This window comes from Oryza sativa, chromosome 4 (genome assembly GCF_034140825.1).
Source record: "Oryza sativa Japonica Group chromosome 4, ASM3414082v1".
Lineage (NCBI taxonomy): Eukaryota > Viridiplantae > Streptophyta > Magnoliopsida > Poales > Poaceae > Oryza > Oryza sativa.
In genome coordinates, this window is record NC_089038.1 from 34,244,508 (window position 1) to 34,267,731 (window position 23,224).

The following is a 23,224-nucleotide window of genomic DNA, read 5'->3' on the forward strand; positions in this document are numbered from 1 at the left end:
TAATTAATACTTAATTAATCATGTACTAATAGCTCACCTCATTTTACGCATCTTCTCAGTCTCCTCAATCCCGTCCTTCTCGAACACTCAATTAATCATGTGCTGCCTCTTACGCCTGGGAGGGAGTGTGTCGTCGACTATTTAGCCACCTGCTCCCTCCCTCTCTCCACTCATTTTCCTGCCACCTCACTACTTTTGCCACTATAGGCACACTACGGTCGGCTAAACTTTCTTACTACGTATTATACTTGCTCTCATACAGCGGCGTGGTGATTTGCTGCCCATCTACACGAAATTCCTTTTCCAGCCGCACCGCATCCGTGTCGGAGTCGATGCGGTTCCCAGCCGTGTCGGATTCGATATATCCGGCTCCCGGCCCGTCAATGTATACTAGGCGAACTTGGAGGACGTACTGTACTGACTGGTGTTATTATGACTGATCTGCAGGGAGGAGAAAAGACAATGGAGTTTGATGCAAGCTGCGGAGCAATGCGTGGGAAACTGACGTGTTCCGTCGTCTTGACAGTCATCTCCCTCTCTCTGGGCATCTTGTGTGCGCTCCTCAGTTTCCTCTGGCCCAGCATATCAGTGGATCACCGGACCTTGGGATTGTTGTTCTCGGTCATTTTCCTGATCGGAGCCGTGGTTCCAGCTTGGGATCATTACAGAAAATTTGGATGGTCTGTCTGCGTCTCCCAGATCGAGGAGCCTTACCAACCGAAGACGATGCAGGCGGCGGCGGCAGCGCCGGATTCTGATCGTGATCGTGCGGAGGTCATCGCAAAGTATATGGCGTTCGAGGATTCCGTCGTCTTCGTAGGCACCACGCTCTCCCAGGGGATCGTGTGTGCGCTCCTCAGCATCCTCTCGCCCGGCGTATCATGGGAGTACAGGGCCTTCGGTGTGCAGCTTTCGGGGATTTTCTTGGTAGGCGCCGCGTTTGGAATTTGGGAGCATCACAAGAAATTCGGATGGTCTGTTCCACGGGTCGAGGAGCCTAACCAACAAGAAGTGACCGGTGATGAATTATGCTGATGAAGTATTCTCTCGGTGTGGGGTTGAATTGTTGCTCATTTTTGGCATCAAATTCACTACTCCATTTGTTTCATATTATATAAAATAATAATAATATTTTTAAACCAAGACAAATATATTCAACTACAGATTTAATGAAGCTAATTGGATATTGTAAATAATACAATATTTGTCTACAAACTTAATCGAACTTGAAATAGTTTAATTTCAAAAAAAATCAAAAAGATTTATAATCTGAAAGGGAGTACCAAATACGAGAAAGTGCATCAGTTCGTGCGTGTGTGCATGCACACCAATTTTGTAAAAGACCGGTTGTGATCACGGTTGCGACCATAGCTATTCTGTTTGGTGTAGCTTCATATTTTAAATCCACAGTTGATTTGAAATTTATGTGTTAAATTATAGTGTTTTAAAATTTTATATTTCATCATGAAAATAAGATGATTCATTTAAATGATATTAATGAAATTAAACATCCAGATTTATAGGTTTGTGGAGCTAGAACATTCAACTCCACAAAATCTCATAGAGGTAATTACAATTGATCGACCTGTACTACCATCTAGAAACCAGAATCTGATTTTTTCCGTTAAGTTAGATCATTCTTTCTCCTTATTACCATCCAGTCGCGGTGGCTCTGCGCACGGACTACACTGGACTTCCTGCTTCGATCGGGCGACACGCAAGAAAAAACGCCGATCTCTGCATGCGCTTGCTGTTCCTAAACGTTTTTGCGCGATGGATGACTTCGTGACATGCTAAGACGACTAAGCATTGACGTTAATTCGTTGCGCTGTTCTAATATACACGTTTTCCTTGATGATCTCAGTTGAATATTATTCTGACCGTTAAGCATAAGATCGAGCTTAATTTGTTACGTACGTCAAAGAAAGATAAGAACTTTGGGGTTAATTTGGTCTTTCAAAAACACTTTTGAAACCCTTAAGATATCAAGCAGTTATATATATATATATATATATATATATATATATATATATATATATATATATATATATATATATATATATATATATATATATATATATATATATACTTTCTCTATCTCAAAATAACTCAAATTATGATATGACGTGAGTTGTTTTATTGTTAGAATCCCTATGTTGTTAAAAATGATGACAATATGAATTAATATATAATATATCACTTCACCTCTACAAGTTGTATATACGGTTTGTGTTAATTTGTTATGTTTGTTATAATTTATAGAAGTTGAATTTGAGCCTACATATTTGTAAAGTGATATATTATATATTAATCATCTTGTAAAATATTTTTAATATTTTTTTATAATCCTTTAATTAACATAGAATAATCAAATAAACATTTACTCGATTGATTATAACAGTTTCCCCATTAGGGAGGCAAAGAGGCGGCGAAGAAGGGGGTCTGTGTGTAGGCGGCGAGCTGCAGGTTAGAGCCGAAGAGGAGAAGAAGGAGGTTCGGAAGGGAGGGATGGCAAGGAGGAAAGATGATTACAATGGGTGCAGCAACAAAGATTGGGGGCAAAGAGGTAGCTTCAGGGAGGAGGAGGAGGAAGGTTTTGGAACAGGCTTTCAGGGAAGTCGCATGGGGTTTGATCCGGGCTATGGTTTTGGGCAGCAGGGTAGCTTCGGTCAGAGGTGGTAGAGGCATGGTTACCGCCTGAGAGGGGCTCGTGGTTTTGGCCCAAGGCGCAGCAGTTTTGCAGGAAGACCAGGGAGAGGGTCAGCAAGAGGATTCAGGTCACAACGTCCAGCTTTTGATAGGAAAATGGATGATATGGGAAGAAAGGGAGAGGAGAAGGGGGGAGCTGCTAGCTCGGAGAGGAATGGTGGTGCAGGCCGGGTGAAAGTGGGGGAGGTGGAGGTCCCCCACTTTAAAGAAGAGAGTGATTCTCACTAAGGACAATCTAGCAAAAAGAAATTGGAAGGGCAACACTAAGTGTTGTTTTTGTAACCACAATGAAACGATACAACATCTCTTCTTTGATTGTCATGTTGCTAGATTTGTTTGGAGTACCCTTTTTATAACATTTGGGATAAATCCGCCTAACAATGTTGCTAATATGTTTGGGATTTGGCTAAAGGGTTTGCAATCTAGGCTAAAGCACCAAATTTTTATAGGGATTGCGGCGTTGTTGTGGGTAATGTGGATTTGTAGAAATGATGTGGTCTTCAATGGCTCCAATTTTAACTCTTACTTGCAGGTTATTTTCAGGGGGACGTATTGGGCTCGACAATGGTCCTTGCTGCTTAAAGAAGATTAGCGCGATGTGATGAAAGAAGGATGCAAACTGTTAGAGACATCTATCATGCACTTCTTTGGTAAAGATGGATGGAACATGAGAAAGCGGTTAAAGGAGTAATGTGGTCGTTAGTTTGTTTGGAAGGTCTTTTCACTTTGAAAGGCGTTGGAAGTCTTTGTGCTCTTTTAGTTTTATGTAAGGTGCTTGAGCCTTTGTGATCCTTTTGTTTGTGAACATGTGTGTATGAACTGAGCTTGTTTGGTCAGATTTTCTGTGGCTGTATACACCCCCGTTGGTGTAGAAGCCGGGTTTTATAAATTCCCATTATCTAAAAAAAATTAGCGACCCCAGCGGATTCGGGCAAGCGCTAGTAGATCAAGCCTCTAGTCTAAGGGTGCATTTCTCGTTTTTTATTTTCAGTTTTTCTTTTTGTTTTTTCCTGGTTTTTCCCCTTATTTCTTTCGATTTTTAACATATACATATATATAAATTTTGTATTCATGCGTATACAAAGTTTGTATACATACGAATAAAAAAATTGTATACGTGGTGTTTTTTTCTTGGTTTTCGGTTTTTTAAATATGTATGTATTTATATATATAAACTTTGTATACGTGTATACAACAAACTTTATATACACGTGGTGTTTTTTTTTTGTTTTCGGTTTTTTAAATATGCATACTTTACATACGTACCACCTATTACTACTAGGACTGCCTACTACCTCTACTACTACTTTTATACTACTAGTAGTAGTACTACTACAACTATACTGTTACTAGTAGTAATACTACACTGTTGTACATAAAATTTAATTTATGTACATGTATGTAAAATTTGTGTAAAATAGGGTAGTAGTACTACTAGTAATTATAGTAGTAGTAGGTGGTACTAGTACTGTACTATAGGAGGAGACCGCGGGGGCGGCTGGGCGCGCCCATTAGCAGTGGCTGCGCGGCTCTCTGCACTCACTGTTCTTCCTGCAGTCCTGCTTCGGGGGATCACTGATTTCACATGACATGGTTCACATCTTCTTCTTATTTTTTGAAACTTAAGCAATTTTATTAAATAAAGACAGATAAGGAGGATATGGTTCACATCTCACATTAACAAAATGCGCCGCTTGCTGTCACATTCCAGTAGTTCCCAGGACCAAGCAGCTTTTCGGCTTTCGCTAGATGATGATCGTGAATTCGTGACTCCTGAACGCGCGGCCGGCGAAACCGTCGTGCGCAAGGCGTGTTTCTTCGGAGTTCGGATCACACGTTCACACGCGAAGAAGAGAGAAGACAAAAGCATTGACGTTTGTTGCTCCGTTCACAGATACGTCTTCCCTGATGTATCATCCCATTTGAATATAGACCGGCTCGTTAGGGACGTGATATTTGGGGGTTTAAAATTGATCCCGCTGGACTTTACAGTGCATACGCACTCACAAGTCACAAGTACGTTTATACATATCCATTCCGAACACGTTCCAGAAGACGAATGGTAATATGGGATTCGTGTTAATAATTACCAAGACTCGTTCTATGTATCTGAGTGAACGTACGTTAGTTCCTCGAAGGAGATGGGGCTGCTTCTAGTTCCTATACTTAATTACATGACATGTCCTAACAGAATTCTTCAGGTTGAAGGCTAACTTAAACCTTCATATTATACTGCTAACAGCCTTCTTCCGGGAAAAAAGGTACACATCCACATGCCGCAAAAGGAAAGATAGTTTATTCAGCTGTTTTCCGATCAATAAAAGGAAAAAAAAATCATTCATGCACAACTGCATGCAACAGTACCAACCAAGTGAAATTTGACGACATTTGACTCTTTCACAAAGTCACCCGGCTCATTTTTCTGTCAACGAAACAGAGGATTACACGAGACAGTGCCGATCTAGCCCAGGAGAAACAAGGGAAAACCACACCTGATTACTTTTTCTCGCGGCTCGCGGGTACAAATACTGGGATCAGCGCCCGCTGTATCTGTCCATCTCTCAATTCAAATCACCCACGTCAACAGAAGTAATCAGCCACATTGGCAACTGGAAATGTGTGAGGGCGGAAGGGCAGCAGCATCCATGGCTCGCACGGCGAGCGCGTCCCGGCGACAGCCGGAGACGACCAGCCTCGCCGTGGATGAGGCCGGAGGCAGGGCGTCGCGGAGGCCGAGAGGATGGAAAGCCGTCGGGTTCATGATCGGTCTCTCTCTCCTTCCTGTCTGCTCATGAATTCGTACTCCCTCCATCTCGAAAAAACCCACCTAGTATTGAACGAGATATTTTCTATTGCAATAAATCTGAATATAAAAAATGTTTCATTCAATACTAAATTGTTTTTTTACAGAGGTAGTACTACAGTTCATGATAAGTTCAAAATTTGAGCCACTGTTTTGTTTTTTAAAAAAGCAAGAACAATTTAAGAGTGCTGCTTTGTGAGCTAATGACCAAATGCTTTTTGGTGTGCGTGGAAGCAGGGCTCTACCTGGCAATCGCCATGGCGTTGAACGCGTTCGCCCAGCCCGTCACCAACTACCTCATCAAACGTTACAACATGAAGCCGAATGCCGCAACAAACGTGGCCAACGTCTTCAGTGGCACCTACAGCTTCTCGCCGGTGGTCGGAGCCTTCGTCGCCGATGCGTTCTGCGGCAGGTTCTGGACCCTCTTGTTCGGAGCCGTCGCCGCCTTTGTTGTAAGTGATCAGCATTGCATCCATGACCCATCAGAAAACTATTTAAAAATTCTCGAAAGATATATCTTGTTATTTATACATGTCATTCAAATAATTATGATTTTTTAAATAAACAAGATAAATTTATTTAGAAACATATAAAATTTAATTTAATTTAAATATAAGATGCAATGAATATAGGTTAATTTGTCATAATCAATTTTATTGATTTTTTTAAAAATATTTTCATAACTATTCGGATAATATGCGAATAATTAACGAGGGAATGTTCTGGAGAGTTTGGAGTCCCCTCTCATCATCCATCTCTCGCTTATCAGGTTAAGAGACGAAATTAATGGCTGCTTATCCGTGATCTCCTCTCGCCCATGCAGGCAATGGTGGTCATCACGCTATCGGCGACGATCCGTCAGCTCAAGCCACCGTCGTGCAGCGACGTGGCACGGCAAGCCGGCACGTGCGCGGGGCCGTCGGGCCTCCACCGCGCCGTGCTCTACATCGGCATGGCGCTGCTCGTCGTGGCCACGGGCGGCGCGAACCCGACCAGCCTGCCGTTCGGCGCGGACCAGTTCGACCACGACGACGCGAGCAGCGGCAGCAGCAGCAACGAAGCCGACGAGCGACGACGGCGCGCCGAGGAGCCCGCGGGGCTCAAGCGCTTCTACAACTGGTACTACGTGGTCACCATGATGGCCTCGTTCATGGCGCTCACCTTCATCGCGTACATCCAGGACAAGGTGAGCTGGGGCCTCGGCTTCGGCATCCCCACGGCGCTCGTGGCCGCCACCTTCGCCGTGTTCCTCGCCGGCACGCCGCTGTACGTCCGCGTGCCGGCCGAGGGCAGCATCTTCTCGAGCGTCGCGCGGGTGGTCGTCGCGTCGTGCCGGAAGCGGAGGCTCACGCTGCCTCACCCGCGCGACGCGCGGCAGCAGGAGGCCGTTCTGTACAATCCTCCCGTCGTCGTCGCAGCTGGAACGGGAACCAGCCGCGTCTTCAAGCTCCCACTCACGTTGCAGCTGAGCTTTCTGAACAAGGCGGCCATTGTAACCGCCGACGCCGACGAGATACGGCCGGACGGATCTCCGGCGAGGCCGTGGAGCCTGTGCAGCGTGCAGCAGGTGGAGGAGGTGAAGTGCCTCGTCAAGATCGTCCCCGTGTGGATCTCCGGCGTGATGTGGTTCATCTCGGTGGCGGAGCTGACCAACTACACGTTCCTGCAGGCCCTGACCATGGACCTCCACATGGGCAGGAGCTTCACCATCCCGCCCGTGTCGATCGCCGCCATATTCAACCTCGCCATCGTGCTCTTCGTGCCGGTCTACGATCTGCTCGTCGCCCGCGCAGCGCAGCGCGTCACCGGGGTGGAGGGCGGCATCACGGTGCTGCAGAGGCAGGGCGTCGGCGTGGCGATCAGCGGCCTGGCGCTCGTGGTCGCGGCCGTCGTCGAGCGCAGGCGCCGGGCCTCCGCCTTGGACAACGGCGGGACGTCGCCGATGTCGGTGTTCGTGCTCGCGCCGCAGCTCGCCGTGATGGGCGTCTCGGCGGCGTTCAACATGATCGGGCAGATGGAGTTCTACAACACGGAGTTCCCGGACCAGATGCGCACGCTCGCCAACGCGGCGTTCTACTGCGCGCAGGGGGCGAGCAGCTACCTGGCCACGGCGGTTGTGAACGTCGTGAACGCGAGGACGAGGCGGCGCGGCGGCGGGCAGGGCTGGGTCGCCGAGGACATCAACGCCGGGAAGCTGGACCACTTCTACTACGCCATGGCCGTGTTCGCGGCGATCAACTTCGTCTACTTCCTCGTCTGCTCCTACTTCTACCGCTACAAGGGCGAGCCAGAGGTGGCGGCCGAGGACTCGCCACCGGCCACTCCAGAGGCCGTCCTCCTGAAGCACTAGCCAGTAGCTAGCAAGATTGGTTACGGTAGATCACTCTATGATCAATTAATTCGATTTATTATTGGTGTGATTAATAATAAAGTTGCCACTACTGGACGCATCGCGTTTACGGCCCATATAAAAAAAAGCCCATACAACCTGTCACGTGCCTGACATGGCTACCCAGTAGTCCCAGTACCCACAAATGGACCGCTTATATGAGCCGCAAAGGCCGTGATCGAACGGCTATCAGATGCCTTGTATGATGATACTATGATCTGATGAGTACTTCGTAGTCTGCTGTACGATGGAGGCATGGAGCTGAAGGGGATCGACTTCCTGTGTTCGATCTGGGACGCATAAGCTTGATCGAACCGTAGCCATATATCCCAAGAGGGTTCGGAGATTTACTCTCCGAATCCTCAAACCAGCAATAATATCGTGACTGACCGAGCCGGAGGCTGTGGCCCTGAATAATTTTCCGTTTATCTGGGCCGCAAATGGCATGATCCAACGGCTGTCAGATGTCCCAAGGAGGGTCGGAGTTTGAAACGATGACCCCAAGAACACCATCTGAAAAACGACAGATGCAAGGACTTCACTGGTGAGTAATGAGGATGCATGCGAGATTTACTTCACATCATAAATGGCATGCATGATCTGAATATCTCTGATGATAAGATGATGATCGAGTACGGGTCAGCTCGTTGGATGGCGGATGGCCTCGCCGGCGCCGACCACGAAGGGACATCGTGGACGTGCACGATGGCCGCCGGCGGCATCTCTTGCTGCTCCGCCGGCGTGGACGGCGCCGACGCCGATTGGTTGCAGTCTGCAGTCGTCCGCGTCCGCGGTGATTAAGTTTAGTAATGAAGATGCTCTTGCAAGATCGATCAGAATGATGAGAGCTGGCCGCATCCCGGCCGTCCATGCTGAGGTACGGTGCACCCAACGGCGTCTGGGTCGATGTCACCGGCTCCATTCGTCTCCAGCGCCGGCCTGTCAGAGTGAGATGCCAGCTGCAGGAGGCCGTCCGTCCTCCTGAAGCACTATCTAGCAAGATGGCTTCATGCTCTTGAATCTTGATCATGATATAATTAATTAATTTCTAAATTTCCAGTAGATGTGATCGACATAAGAAGCTATCACTAATGAGGATACACACGAGATCGATCTAGTTACATGATGAAACGATGAGTATATAGTTATTTAGTTAGTTACATGATGGAGCAAGCTGGAGGGGGATCCTGCTGGTGGTAGACTACGCTCTGGTCGTACTCGTAGGATGGCCACGCCGGAGCCGACCACGTCGAGGCGGGGATGTAGTGGACGTACACGGTGGCCGGCGGCTCAGGCGCCCTCTTCTCCGCGGCCGCCGTGTACACCTTCTCCTCGGCCGCCGGCGCCTGCTTCTTGATCTGCTGCTGCTCCGTCGACGGGTTGGACGACGACGACGACGACGACGCCGGCGGCGGCCCGATGGTCACGACTTCCGCGCGCTTCCCGGCCTTCCTCGTCCGCTCGATCACGTCCACCGGGTCCGCGCTGCCGGTCACCGTCATCGTTCCCTTCTCCGAGTCGATATCGATCTTGTCAACACCTGATCAACATGGACACATGTCACACTATGCTTCACATTCTTTTTGCACTTTGTAATTTAGAATCAACAGTTCATTTGCTTGTTTCTTCGATCTGTTAATGCTTCATATTAGTATATTTGTTTAAAAATATATATATGATATCGTTGACTTATCACATAATATTTGACTACTCGTCATATTTAAAGAATAATATAAATACAATTAGATATAAGTTAAAATTATAGTATTTTCTTTGATGATAAAAAAGTACCTTGGAGGCCGGAGACGGTTTGCAGGATCTTGCGCTTGCATTTGTCGCAGGAGGTGTCCACCCTGAGCACCGTCTTCTTCGACATGGACGGACTGGTGCGAGAGAGCTCAGCTCTCCCCTAGCTGCTACGTATCCGTGTAGATCGAGTCTTCCACGACGGCAGAGCCGTGCATGCCGGTGTAGCGGGTGCTCTGCTGCCGCGGTCCTTGATCGAGCTAACTAACTACAGCCTACAAATATCTTGCTTGGCTTTTATACTGCTGCCTTTCAGCCTTTCAGGTGGCAGTGAATGGTAGCTCAACTCCTCGAGTAGAAGTATCTCCTTGATGCGTCTCTTCATTGGCTAGCTCTACCAATTTGTCATCAACAACTCTCTAGCTCGCTACTCTACATTTCTAGAACACGGTTCACATTTTTCACGCTACTCTACATTTATAGAACACGGTTCACATTTTTCACTTGGTGTCTGGTGATGCCAAGCAGGTGTCCCGTGTCCTTCAGTATAGTCATATATGGACATTTCTTCAAGATTAACGGCTGGTTGGTAGTAGGCAAGTAGGCAACGAACCTTAACTGCAATTCCTAACTGTTCGTACTTGTAGGTTAGTGTTGCGCTCGCAATACGCAGCCACGTCTCCTCTGTGGATGTTGGTGGTTAGAACAACTTTAACCTATCCATGACTCCATGGGCTATACCTATACATAATTAACAGCCTTTAGCATTCTAGAGCCTAGATATTGCATATATAGACAAGCAATATCAGAAGAATAAGAAACACTTTCTGCATTCGGATGACCTCATTTTAGACATTTAGCGCAACAAAATCACAATACGCCTACACTGAAAATACTCCGGAAAAGAAAGTACAGAAACGACTAACTTGCCAGGCCGCACTAGGATGTCAGAACTCAGATCACAGATTCACAGCAAGCTGAGTATACGGGAATTTATCATAGATTTCCAAGGTAAACGTGGATGCCTCAGTATACAGTTTATTAACTCTTCTTAATGTTTGTCTACTGAAAATTCGGCCTACTGCTGAGGCAAACCACACGGTATACAGGATGTACTACAACAACTACCACTCTCTTACACGTTTTCCCTAGAAGGGAGGAGAACCTGCACATTGGACATGCACACTTGTAGAAACACAACAATCACCAAGATACAACAGACACTTGTCCTATGCCCTTTATATTTCAAGGTCGTCAATGTTGGAGCTGAACCTTTGGAGCTGAACCTTTGTGTCACCTAGGGCCACATCCCTTTGGAGGATCACGTGGATCTCCCCCAACTTCTCCATTTCTAGTGTAGAAATTGACTATCTTTTGATCCAATTTAAAGTAATGTACCATCTTATCCAAGGGTTTCACATCCAGATCAATAAAATATGCCTGCAACAACAAATGTGCAAATCAATGGGTTGGTGGGAAAGAAACATTAATAAAAAGAGTTTTTAGAAAGAAAAAAACAATTGTTCCACAAGGAACTAGATGACTTATCGAACTTCTCAAACAAGAAACATATCACATCAATACCTTGTAATCATAGCTTTGGTTCACTGAATCAAGAAATACAGAATCGTACTCAGAATCTGTTGTTCCACTCTGTCTTGGTCGAAAGCTGATCATTAGGCTACAATCTTTTGCAGTAGCAGAGATAAGAAAGTCCCTGACAATCTTCTCACTCTTGTCCAATGGAAGAGAATGCAAGGTGGAGTACTTGCGCAGAAGTTCTGTATCAGTTATACTTTTGCATACCAAACAAGGCTGAGAAATGATGTTATAGTACAGATGAATCGCCCCTTCGATGTCATGATCATCCAGTTTTTGAGTGGCTAAAAGTTTACCCAACACTCCAGACTTAAAGATTGCCTCTGACAGGAGCTCAATAAAGTCAGATAGTTGTAAGCCAGTAACCTTGCTCAGATCTTCAAGACATTTCTCTGTTTCATTAGGATGAACACTATCTGCGCCACCTCCCATGCCACCAAAAACTAAAGAACCATCCACAAAAATTCTAAAGTTGTTCTGAGGAGTTGAAAAAAATGACTTGATAGCCATATGTATTCTTTCTTTTGATCCAGAAAATAAATCTAGGGGATCGTATTCACTTGTCTTCGATATCTGAAATGTGTTTAAAAATATGTTTAGAACCAAGCTGATTTGAAAAGCAAAAGGGATGATATAGCATTGCAACTTCCAAGAGTGACAGAATGAATATGAAGCATCTATTAATATCTGTTTCAGCTAGAAGAGTAGTTTGTTGTCTTTCAGTGAGCAAAAGAGTAGTGTGCTATTATATATTTAGTACTCAAAATTATGGCTGCGGTGAAATCAAAATCTGGTACCCAAAACCAACATACCTCTCCCAGATGAAATTTTAGGTGCTGATGCATCTTATACCGTGTTACTTGTTTCTTGATAGAATTCTCCTTCGATATGTATTCAGATGACGGAAGAAATCCACATTTTGCCTGGAAGGCAAAGCATGTTAAAAGAAATGTGTACAAAAGATGAACAGTGAAGAAATAAATAAAGCTCAAAATGTACCTTTATCTCCACTGCTATGCAACTGCTTCCTCTAGGATTACCTGAGGTTTAGAAAAATTACCAAAAACAAACATAGTGTTAAAAAACAAAATCTAGCAGCGAGTTACGAATAATAATTTAGCAATGGCGCAATGTAAAAAACTACCGAATCATCTTTAATCATTCAAACTAATCAATTTTGGACCAACTACCAATTTTAGGACGGAAACAAGCTCTTGCGGATGGAACAGATCAGAGTTAAGCTAGAAATTCGAAAAAACAAGCAGGTTCTTTCATTCTTTCCATGTTTCAGAATAATGGAGAATCTTGAGAAATATAAATTGTATGAATCCTTCCAAACATATCCCAAGTTTCACAAGTGTCATGGAGAAAGTTGGGCTTACCAATCTTGATCCTATCTATTTGGTTGTAGACTAGAAAACCATAAATTACAAACTTGCCACTCTTAACAAACAAATAAGGTTAAAGCATGTGATGCAAATAGAAATAATAAACTGAGTAACAGTGTTGCTGCAAATGTTATATCATAAAGAGTTAATAGATCACCAGACCTAACTGATATTTGCTCTTTCTTAGTACAAACAAGAGTCACATTATACTCAAAAGGGAAAGAGATGAAGCGTTCAAATAACATTGAAACGCCAAGACTTTACCGGAAAATAATGTGTGGTCAGAAATTAGAAGAGCAGAATCAGCTCCAGCATCAATTGCACTAGCATTCACTCTCCATGCAGGACGGTTGTCAAGCACATTCTTTCCAGCAAGCTCGAAAAAGTTCTTAGACACACGTACACGGACCTGAACATGAAAAAGAGACCACGTTTATTCATTTTAGTCAAGTGGATCCAATTATCTAATCAAGGATGTATTTTCAAATAACCCGAATTTTCCATTAATTATAGAGCAAAAGAATTTTAAATTGGAAAACGTTGGTTGATTTATTTCTAATAAATATCACCGTAACAACATTAAATAATTGGATTTAAAACATACCCCGCCATCAACATGATTGGCACCCAAATGTTGGCTCATAACAATTGTAGCATAGGCTTGTGGCAAGCAATCATTTTTAACAGATTCCAACAATCCTGGGATCTTGCCCCACAGATGTTCCTCATGACTTGAGAAGACTATACAGTTTGGTGCCGGTTGTCCCTTGTCTTTTAGAATCTTTTTGACTCGCAGAACCTTGCCAAGCTGTTCAAGAAAACATCATCAAAACATTTTTCCTGTAAACATATCATACGAGGGAAACATAATACTTTGGTCACAAACTAAAAATTTTAGTCAACCAAGTCAAGATAAGATTATTTTCTCTTTTTCCTCTCTTCTTTTAAAAAACAGAAGAACCTTGCTCTCCCTCTTTCCATTACAGGAAACAACAATGTTGTAGCAATACAGCAAAAGGAATTGAACAAAAAAACAAAACTAGACCGGGCAGGCAGATCACACAACTAAGATGGCGCCGCCACCACCCCTTCTTTTTGTGTGATCACACAACTAAGATTATTTTCTTTTGAATTATATAATATTAAAGTGAAACTATTTGACTACATGAAAGCTGTATGGGATTTTCTAATTTACATATACAAACATTTGCCATTTCAAGAGTGCAGCTCTGGCCATAGGACATGCATCCCTGGGCGTTGCATCAAAGTTGGTAAAACATCTTTTTGGGGGGAAATCAGGCATTCATTAAACCGGCTTTGTGAGGAAAGCCAAACAAACAGAGTCTTATAGGAAAATAAAAACAGCTAGCTAAACTAGGACAGAAACGACTAGACACCAACTGCTGGGTCCTAGCTAGATCAAGCACAAGGCTACATCTCCAGATCACCTCATAAAACACCATCCAAAACATCTCATGAAAAGAGCTTGAACTACTGTCGCCTCCCAGACACCCAAACATTCATAGCTATAATCATCAGAACATCAAAAGTAAAACATCCTTCTTGAAGCACATGCATCAAATTCGCCGATTTACGGGAGACTATAGGTCAGTAACCAATAATGACACAAGCAGAACCTATTCGATGCATACCATAGAAGGTGACGAGCCAGTGTAGCTGAGGATTAGATTCGCTGCACCTTCTCCTTTGTAAACCCAATCTTTGGCATCCCCCTCATGCAGAACCACCTCCATCCCCACACAGAATCTGCAGGCTTCCAAGTATGAGTTCAAGGTCTATTATTCAAAATAAGTAAGGAGGAATAGTAGGCGAAAAACGAAGTAGGAGGAACAGAAAATTGCTGCTTAACGCCGAGTAACACAGCAAACTCGAGTCCAAGTGCAGGTGCATTCATTTACTCATCTACCAAAGAGAAGATCAAGCGAGAAAGAAGCAACACTTGGTTCCTGGTCGGTGCGGCATTCCGTCGAGCAGATAGCGAGCTTTAGTTGCTTACCAGATAACAACAGCTGCTGCGGCCGTGGGGATCCCCTGCAGCCCTGCTCCGGCGATCGCCGCAGCAGCAGGGCGGGCGGGATGATGCAGCGCGCTCCAAGCCTCCAGCTGCCAATTTCCTCCTCGTCCTCGAGGAGGAGGAAGAGGAAGTGGAAGTGGAGCCGACGATGAGGAAAGCGGCAGATTCCCCTCCCCTGCAAGGAAGGATTAGCAAGGGGCAGGAGGAGACGTGGAGGGAAAGTGGAAGCCACGTGGACGCGGTGCGGGCCCACGTGGCTCGCCAGCTCACGACGCGTATCGGCTACGCCACCACACGCTTCGATCCTCGCCGTCGATCTGTTCGAGCAACGAACGGCGATGGGCGCATCCCCGCTTGAACCCGGGGCGGCGCGTCGCCGCCCCGCCGCCCGCCGCCGCGACGACGCGGCGATGCGCCACCCAGTGCATGTCGCCGGGGCTCCTGGTGGCTCGCGCGCGCGGCCCGATGCGCCGCCGAGACCTGCGGGGCCGGCCACCCGGTGCGCCGCGGCGAGACCGGCTTCTAGCCCCGCCCGACGCCGCGACGCCACGCGCCGCTCCACCGCGCGGGGCCGGCCCAATGCGCCGCGAGACCGGCTGCTAGACACCGCCCGACGCCTCGACGCGACGCGCCGCTCCACCGCGGGGCCACGCCCGACGCTCAGCCTCGCCGCCGGCCGCCCATCCCGGCCAGGCCAGGCCCTTCCGCGCCGACGAGTCAAGAGGAAGATTTGGGGATTTGGGGGAGAGAGTAACGGTGGTGGTGGTGATGGTATCGGCCGAATGTTGATGGGCCTGTAGCTTGCTAACTTGGGTTTCACCGGCCCATTCGGCTCAACCCTGGCAAATTCTAAGTTTCTACTTGGATGAGAAAGCTTTATCTCTCTGATAATAATCATAATCATAAAATCATGCGATTTCAACGCCAAACCAACATCGAACGAAAAAAACGCCGGAACCTACACTGCCGAGTCAGATTCAACATTTTACGTGGACTAATTGATCCCCTTACATAGGAATATTTGAAAAGACACTCGAATGTAACATTTCAAAAGAACAATGCAAACATTATCTGAAAAAAAAAAGAACAATGAAGTTAGACGAGGGGAGGCGAGGTCGAAGCTGAGGAAGATCGGTGCTCGACAGGCCACGGATACTACAAACAGCAATATAGCATGTCAAGCAAGACCAGTTAAGACAAAATCAAGGGGTTTGCACCCAAGCAACCTTCACAGGACGGTGAAAGGAATCAGCATTTTTCCTAAACCAATTGTTTTGCTCTTACAAGATGTACGGCCTGATGGTTACATAATCTATTCCCAGAATGTTACACGACGCACAACAAAAAAGAATGCCGAAGGAAGCGATACTCTAAGGAATGGCAGGATCTGACGAAAACTGCAGTACAGAGTTAAGGTGCAACAAGTTTTCACCCCGGGTCTATAAGAGACCCAATTTGAAGATGTCGCCAGGAATCTCTCCCACGGCTTTCAAAATTTCGGTGTCAGCTCTCCAAGTTGGATAGCTCATTTCAAGATAGGATGCAATTACATCAGATGATGTGCATGCCTGTAATATCTATTGATGTACTTTGCCTGCAATACAGTAGATACAGGAGTTAAAGCCAAGACAACTATATGCATAATCAACTGTTCCAAGATACACCTGAGCTGCAATGTCACATACCTTTACGTTGCTTACATCAGGGGTGTCTGGAGTTTTTACAGGATAAAATTTGTAAAATTTGATATTTTCAAATGCCTCTTTGACCTTAGGGTCCATATCATCAATAGCTTTCTTTCTTGCTTCCTTAGCCTGCATAAGATTTGGAGAAACAGTTAGTACTTGAATGCATTAAAGTATCTGGTGAAGGCAATTAACATTTCGTTTGACTATGACCTGTTTTAGCTCTCTTTTCCTTTCTCTAACCCTCTCCTTTATGAATTCCTGTTAAAAGAAATGTGTCAGCAGTTAGGAAGGAGTACTCAGTGAGGTAATTATTATAGACTGACTATTCTTCTGACAGCTTAAGCAAAAAATTAAGATGCACCTTAAATTTTTCTTTCTCATCCTCTGGTAGCACCTCATCTTTAACTTTCTCATCAGCAAAGTCCTGCATTGCAACAGAATGACTCAATGCAGGTGCCTTTCATAGGAAGCATCAAGCAAAACAACCAAATTAGTACAAACCTCGTAATCATCCATCTCCCAGTCGAAGTCACATACTATCTGCAATAAGCAGTACAATGTGAATACAAAATAATTTGATGACTGCTACGTTATCAACATTGGAGGCATCTAGGTGAACATAAGCAATACAAGTAAATCTAATAAATATCAACATTGGAGGCATCTACGTGAACATAATAACTTCAGTGTTTATATCAGCTAAGAACCAAGTGACTCAGGCTACATTATCGCTTCAGAACAATGAAATGTTTGTATCAATAGCAGGAAATAAACACTGCAACTAAGCTTCCATCCAGTGACTCAATAGTGATCCTGTTTGGTTCGAGGAATGAAATGGGTTTGTCCATCACCTCATTCCTCAAAAGCAAATGCTAAGCTATTGGATGAGGAATGGAGCCATTCCTCAGATTTTGTGGGATGATCCTATGATGGATCGTCCTGTCCAAGATGGTTTTCATGTGGTGATTCCTCAAACCAAAACAACCTGTAAGTGACCAGCCTGAAAGATCAAGACTGACATGATTGCACAACTGCCTACCGGTCAAACTTGAGTGTAGGTGGCATGAAAACACCACATGTACACCTATGCAATTATGCTGACAGACTAAGCAATGCCATAACGCCAGCCCAGCAAGCAGCAATTATTCGATTTAGAGGGAAACAATCAGTACGTCTATGCAACAGCAATTAAGAGGGAATTTATAAGCATGTGGCAGCAGTTAGGAAATAATCATCCTGGAGCAGCAATCGTAGAGGAAAACAATCAGCACACAGAAGCAATTAAAGATGAAAATAGTCCGCATGCAGAGGCAACTAGAAGCACACATAAATAAACCAAAATAGGAAATATTTTTTCAGATTAATGAAGCATAAAGAAGTACACATCTCCTGACTCAACAGACACAAGACACCAAACTTCAGAAGCATCCAACTGAAAATAGTGAGGGTGACAACAATACAACATTGCAGGAGTGCTAGTGCGAGAAATGACAGCAGCAAAAGTCACGATTTCATAGAAGTAGGCAAGGGGAACCAGCAGCATGTGGGTTGGTTTTGACCTCACAAGCTAAGGCAAATGAAGCACCACAGACAAAAGAACACAAATTCATAACTGGCAATCATGACATGGATGCAAGCAGCCTAGAGATGCATACAAATAAGAGAAGATCAATTCTTAGCTGCAGGAAACAGTGAAACACGATAAATTTTATCTTCTCACATAGGCCAGGTGCCCAGGTTAACAATGCAGTTTATAGCAGTGGAGAAGATACAGCTGCATCTGGGCTCTTCCCTAAAATGACTAGCTGACTTAATGAATCCCAAATATAGGCCTAATTAAGATCACAATCCAAGAAATTTATTTTAGTTTTGCCCATTACACATAATATTTTAGGTTTGCACTAATAAGATACCTCCATAAAATAAACTAATAGCTTATGTTGAGGAAAATTTATTAGGCAATACTGGAATAACAAAAAACACTAAGAGAAGATTACCGGGGGTTCTAGGGGATATATGATGTTGACAACTGTATCATCTTCGTCTTCGGGAGGGTTCAGTGGCATATAATCTGCAACAACATTAAACGAGATTCATTTGCAGACTACATCACTCTCAGCCATTTTCATAAAACACTCTGCATCATATAAGTGTAACAATGTAAATAAAATGATCTGATCAACCAGTTGAGCATGATTGTTGACCTTGCGCCATGCTCACACACTTTATAACAAGACTTACACAGTGTGCCTATGTTTGTGCCACAATTGCTAACATTAAAGGAACAAACAACACTGAAAACTGGCTCACTACAGACAATGTTACATAGCTGGAAAGAAGTGCCTTCCTAAGTTAACACAGGATATGTAAATGGCATCAAATTATTATATTAAAATTAAGTACTAACCATCCAACGCAGGCAAATAAGCCAGCTAAAAAGCTTATCAAAGTCAAAAGGCATGGCAGCAATAGCATGTAAATATATCTAGCGTTCACCCATTCCAATGAAATTAACAAATTGTCATACAGAAACAGAATGGAAATGAATTAAAGAATGACTAGTAAAAAGCTTCTTATCCCATGGCATACTGACATTGCAACCATTTAACTAAGACATCATCGATGTCTTGCAGGATATTTTGCAATTGGACTGGACCAAGCCAAGGAACCACACTCAAGTTAACAGGCACTCAAAGAATCCTATGAAAACAGATATTTGTACACACAAAACAGGCCAACAGAAATAATCCCAAGTCAGCTTACATGGCATGCAGTAGTCAAACAATTTGACTCTCTCAGTTTTGAGGTGCCTCAGCGCAGACCTGCAAAACATACAAATGAGGATACTCTAGAATTAGTCAGAAAAAAATCTAGGGAAAGATGTTAACAGTGAATTTATGTTGCATGCTTCTGGATGATAACGTTCCAACAAACAAACAAAAATAAAATAGAACCAGAAATGCCATAAAGCATTAATCGCGAGTAAGGAGGGAAAAAGCATGAATTACTAACCTCCGCTGGGTGCAGCCAAGAGTAAATATTTTTGTTTTCAAACTGTCAATCCTACTAAGCCTGTAGACCAACAAAAAAGAATGAGTAAAACACAAAGCTGCATATGATGATTGGTAAAAACAGAAGCCATTAATGAGGGAGCAAGGTAAGGATACAGGTTCTCAAAAGAAATGGTAAGAAATATTGTTCAGAATTAATAGTATGGGAGTACCGATCCTCCAGCGGAACATAAGGCACCCAGGCCATCTTCATGGCCTTCATTGGCACTATCTCTTCATTTTCCCTTTGGACAGAATTTATGCCAATTTTGTCTGAGGGAGGAAAAGGGCAGTCAACCTGCAGCACAGAAAAGGTAGCAAGTGCTAAATGAGATTCAACATGAGGCAAGTAAATAGTAAAATCAGTAATATATAAACAAGTCAACTGCCAATGACGTTGTAACCATAAAGTATCCAAACAATGTTTTCCAAATTGCACTGTATACTCAATTTTAAAGAGGTTAGGGTTAAAGAGCAAACAAACAAATTCCAGAGTAAAATAGTGTGATAAAAAAAAAAGGGGGCATTGGGTAGGCCATTACTGCAGTGTTCTAGGCTATGCTGTGCTGCCCTGCCCAGCCCTGCGGCACAGCGTATTTGGCTGCTGCAGGAAGCAGCCGCTTACTGCTGGCAGGCTGCAGCACCTGTAGCTGCTGGCTGGCTAGCTGCAGCTAGCTCTTCCAAACAGCGCCAAGGAAATTAGTCCCATTGGCTTTTATGAAACTAAGGTGACTATGTTTGTACTGGCATCTTTCAAAAATGACAGAGGTAGGAAGTACAAACATAGTCACCTTAGTAAAATCAACTTGTTAGCGATGGTGCATAAACGGGATAAGATGTTGAGTTGGCATAAGCATGAGATAAATGTTCAGATTTAAGAGTATTTGCTAAAGTGGACTGTTTCCTCATGCAAATTTCCATATCAAGAGAATGGAAGCGAACTTACAGCAACAACTATAGGAATAAGCACTATCTTTGATTCACCATTAACCTCCAATAGTTGAGCTGCATGTCAGCAAAAACAATTTAATCAGATAAACTGTATCGATGATTATTAAACAATCTGGCACATCCCAAGAACAAATGAAAATATCAGAGACAAGAAAACATTTTTCCACGACAACACCCAACATATCTAAAGTGCACATGGTAAAACAAATAAATGCTGATACCAATCAACTTAGGAAAGGCAGTAGCAACTCGAACATTGACATGGAAAAACAGCATAAGAAATAAATAGAAGTATGGTCCTAAAGGGGACAATTTCATTGTTGGAAATGTCCAGAGAATCTTTCAGTAATGACAAAAACATGCAAGTGTATATCTACAACAATGTGCATCTAAGTTCAGAGAAATATATAATTTTCTCAGGGTGCTACTGCAGTCATAATTAGTGAATTTCAGGGGAACAAACAAACTGATAGATTTGATATTTAGGCCTGTCAGGAACGTCAAAAAAGAAAAATAACATGGTTCTTGTGGGAATAACTATTTCTGTGAAATTAAACCATTCAAAACAGGCCTTCAAGTTATATGTCATAAAGTACACAAAAAAACAAGCTAATATAATCAGTTTAGTTCAGTTACTAAATGCTAGCAAGCCAGTAGGAGAATATATGTATCACGAACTGGAGATTTAATTTTAAAACTAGCACGAGTATGAAAACTTACGCTCCGTGCTTCCAAACAAGTAAACTGTTTTCCCATAAAGCTCCCCTCCTTCTTCTAGTGCTTTCTGCTCACCAACAGGAAACCTTATGTCATGCTGAAAGCAAGTGTGATAATAAAAAAAGAGTAGTATTGGAATACTATCTGCCCATCGTACCTCCAAATTTTCAAAGTTCCAGTTGAACTCCTTTATCTTATCAATGTTTTCCCACTGCAGATGAGAGGCCCGGATATGGATAATAGTTAGCGGAGCAAATATCCATAGTACACAGTTGAAAGTATGTCAAAACATGCATCACTAATTGACTCAGCCATAAATAAAAAAGAAAGAAATAGATAGGCCCATAGAAAGTAACAAACCTCGGTCCCAACCGGAAATGCTGATAGCCAAAGATCCTCCTGAACACAGTAACACAATATTAGCCATAAAACTATAAGTAATCATTTTGCCTGTTTGCAAAGACAAACTGATTATGCTCAAACGTTCCTTTTATATCCATCAAACACATTTCCAAACAATTAATTGCCCTAGAACTGCTTAAATAAACCCATGTGAGTTTTCATTGTTCCAATAATAGCTCAAACTTCACGATAACAAATTCAAGTAATCGTTTCATATAGCAAAGCACTTCACAATAAAAAAACTATTCCTAACACTGACTTAGAAGAACATAAACTGTACAATTCAGTCCCACGCAGATGTGGCTCAAACTCTACAACATAACATTCAACACAAAAACTATTCCTAATGAAATGGGGAGCCCCTATAGTCCAGCCAAATCCAGTCACATATTAACCATTCGTATTTCAACATCAACCACCATTACCATCATTTGGACTAATCCGACCACTACGAATCTCGCCGCAGAAGCAGCAACCAAATACACCACGCGGTCCACAACGCCAAAACGAATCCAGACCAATCAAACCCCCCAACCTAATCGGGGCATAACGAAGCGAAGCGAAGCACGCATCCGAGACAGGTAATCGGGGAAGCCTCCTCCTCACCAGATTCCGCTTCTCGGGGAAGTACTCCGTCTCCGGCTTGGGCTTGGGTGACGCCTTGGCACGCTTCCCCCGCCCCCGCGCGGCCGGCTTCTTCGCCTCTGCAGCCTCCGGCTTGCTGGAGTCCTCCTCCGCCACCGCCGCCGCCGCCGCCGCACGCTTCCTGCCTCTCGGACGCGCCATCTTCTCCCTCTCTCTCGATTGCTAGGGCTAGGGTTTCAGCAGCCGTTTCGATTGGGGATCAGTATTTATGCGTTCGAGGGGTGGGGGTGTGTGCGATTTGGGGGAATCGGCGCGTGAAATCGACGCGATCCAAATTTGAAGCGGGGTTGGAGAAGGGGACTGCGTGGGGTGGGGGCGGGGGAGGAGGAAAATGGTGGGCGGCGCGGGCCGCGTGCGTGGCTGTCTTGAGGGCTTCGAGGACCGTCCGATCCGTTTTGGAAGATGGTTCTGAGCCGTCGGATTTCAGGGTAGGTGTGATGGTCCAGAGAGGGCGAGATGGTCGACGACCAGTGTGGGCCCCGTGGGGAAGTGGAAAGCAAAACAAAATTGCTAGTGCCATGACATGTGGGACCACCAGGCTCGTTCAAAACGTGGATGCCTCCATGGGCCGTGTTGGGCTGTCGGGCCTCTGCATGAACTACTGCACATTATATTATGAGAGTACCTATACATCTTTCGAAAGATTTTTATAATCGTATCACACAGATTTTTAATCTTTGTATTAAAATCCGATAGATATAATAAAAAGAAAAAAGCAATTAAGAAACACCATAATGAACATTAAATTACCATATCCTCAAGAAAAAGACCAAATCAAATACAAAATTTAAAATTTACATGTGAAGATTCAAAAATTACAGTGTAACTTACAAAAGTTACAGTGTAAGTTTCATAAATTACACTGTAACTTACAAGAAAATACACTGTAAATTTGAGTGAGAAAATCGAGTGAGAGATAAGAAAAAATCTTTCAAATGAGATATAGCAAAATCGTTATATTATTACTTTTGGGCTTACAGTAATACAGTACTAACTACTAGTAGCAGTTTATATCTAAAAGGAAAAAGTACACTTTGACTCCCTCAACTATCGCCTGAGTATCATTCATAACCTCCAACCACAAAACCGGGAATATCGA

The 23,224-nt window shown here is 44.0% G+C and overlaps 4 protein-coding genes across 5 annotated transcripts; 1 reads left to right on the forward strand and 3 right to left on the reverse strand.

Moving 5' to 3' along the window:
• The first annotated feature begins 5,267 nt into the window (after positions 1-5,267).
• On the forward strand, positions 5,268-7,961 carry LOC4337285 (protein NRT1/ PTR FAMILY 2.13). Its single transcript, XM_015779059.3, has 3 exons — positions 5,268-5,475; positions 5,750-5,967; positions 6,339-7,961. Exons 1-3 carry the CDS (start codon positions 5,325-5,327, stop codon positions 7,863-7,865), a joined length of 1,896 nt encoding a protein of 631 aa, XP_015634545.1. The 5' UTR covers positions 5,268-5,324; the 3' UTR covers positions 7,866-7,961.
• Positions 7,962-8,430: 469 nt separating this feature from the next.
• On the reverse strand, positions 8,431-10,086 carry LOC107277463 (heavy metal-associated isoprenylated plant protein 43). Its single transcript, XM_015779060.3, has 2 exons — positions 9,696-10,086; positions 8,431-9,444 (listed from the first exon to the last, which is right to left on the reverse strand). The coding sequence occupies exons 1-2, from the start codon at positions 9,778-9,780 to the stop codon at positions 9,062-9,064; spliced, it is 468 nt and encodes a 155-aa protein (XP_015634546.1). The 5' UTR covers positions 9,781-10,086; the 3' UTR covers positions 8,431-9,061.
• Positions 10,087-10,596: 510 nt separating this feature from the next.
• LOC4337286 (inositol-pentakisphosphate 2-kinase IPK1-like) lies at positions 10,597-14,865 on the reverse strand. 2 transcript variants are annotated; one of them, NM_001419910.1, is made up of 8 exons: positions 14,655-14,865; positions 14,290-14,404; positions 13,242-13,445; positions 12,902-13,046; positions 12,249-12,289; positions 12,062-12,172; positions 11,235-11,822; positions 10,597-11,090 (listed from the first exon to the last, which is right to left on the reverse strand). In NM_001419910.1, exons 2-8 carry the CDS (start codon positions 14,389-14,391, stop codon positions 10,944-10,946), a joined length of 1,338 nt encoding a protein of 445 aa, NP_001406839.1. In that variant the 5' UTR covers positions 14,392-14,404; positions 14,655-14,865; the 3' UTR covers positions 10,597-10,943. The 2 variants fall into 2 exon arrangements, with proteins under 2 accessions (NP_001406839.1, XP_066165299.1); XM_066309202.1 differs by having other exon boundaries at positions 10,635-11,090; positions 14,290-14,411; positions 14,655-14,834.
• A 1,000-nt stretch (positions 14,866-15,865) lies between these two features.
• On the reverse strand, positions 15,866-22,427 carry LOC4337287 (protein HEAT INTOLERANT 4). Its single transcript, NM_001419909.1, has 14 exons — positions 22,087-22,427; positions 21,439-21,477; positions 21,236-21,289; positions 21,082-21,145; positions 20,357-20,415; positions 19,584-19,708; positions 19,373-19,432; positions 19,124-19,182; positions 18,358-18,431; positions 16,862-16,900; positions 16,722-16,784; positions 16,571-16,618; positions 16,358-16,486; positions 15,866-16,266 (listed from the first exon to the last, which is right to left on the reverse strand). The coding sequence occupies exons 1-14, from the start codon at positions 22,264-22,266 to the stop codon at positions 16,219-16,221; spliced, it is 1,041 nt and encodes a 346-aa protein (NP_001406838.1). The 5' UTR covers positions 22,267-22,427; the 3' UTR covers positions 15,866-16,218.
• Between the last annotated feature and the right edge of the window lie 797 nt (positions 22,428-23,224).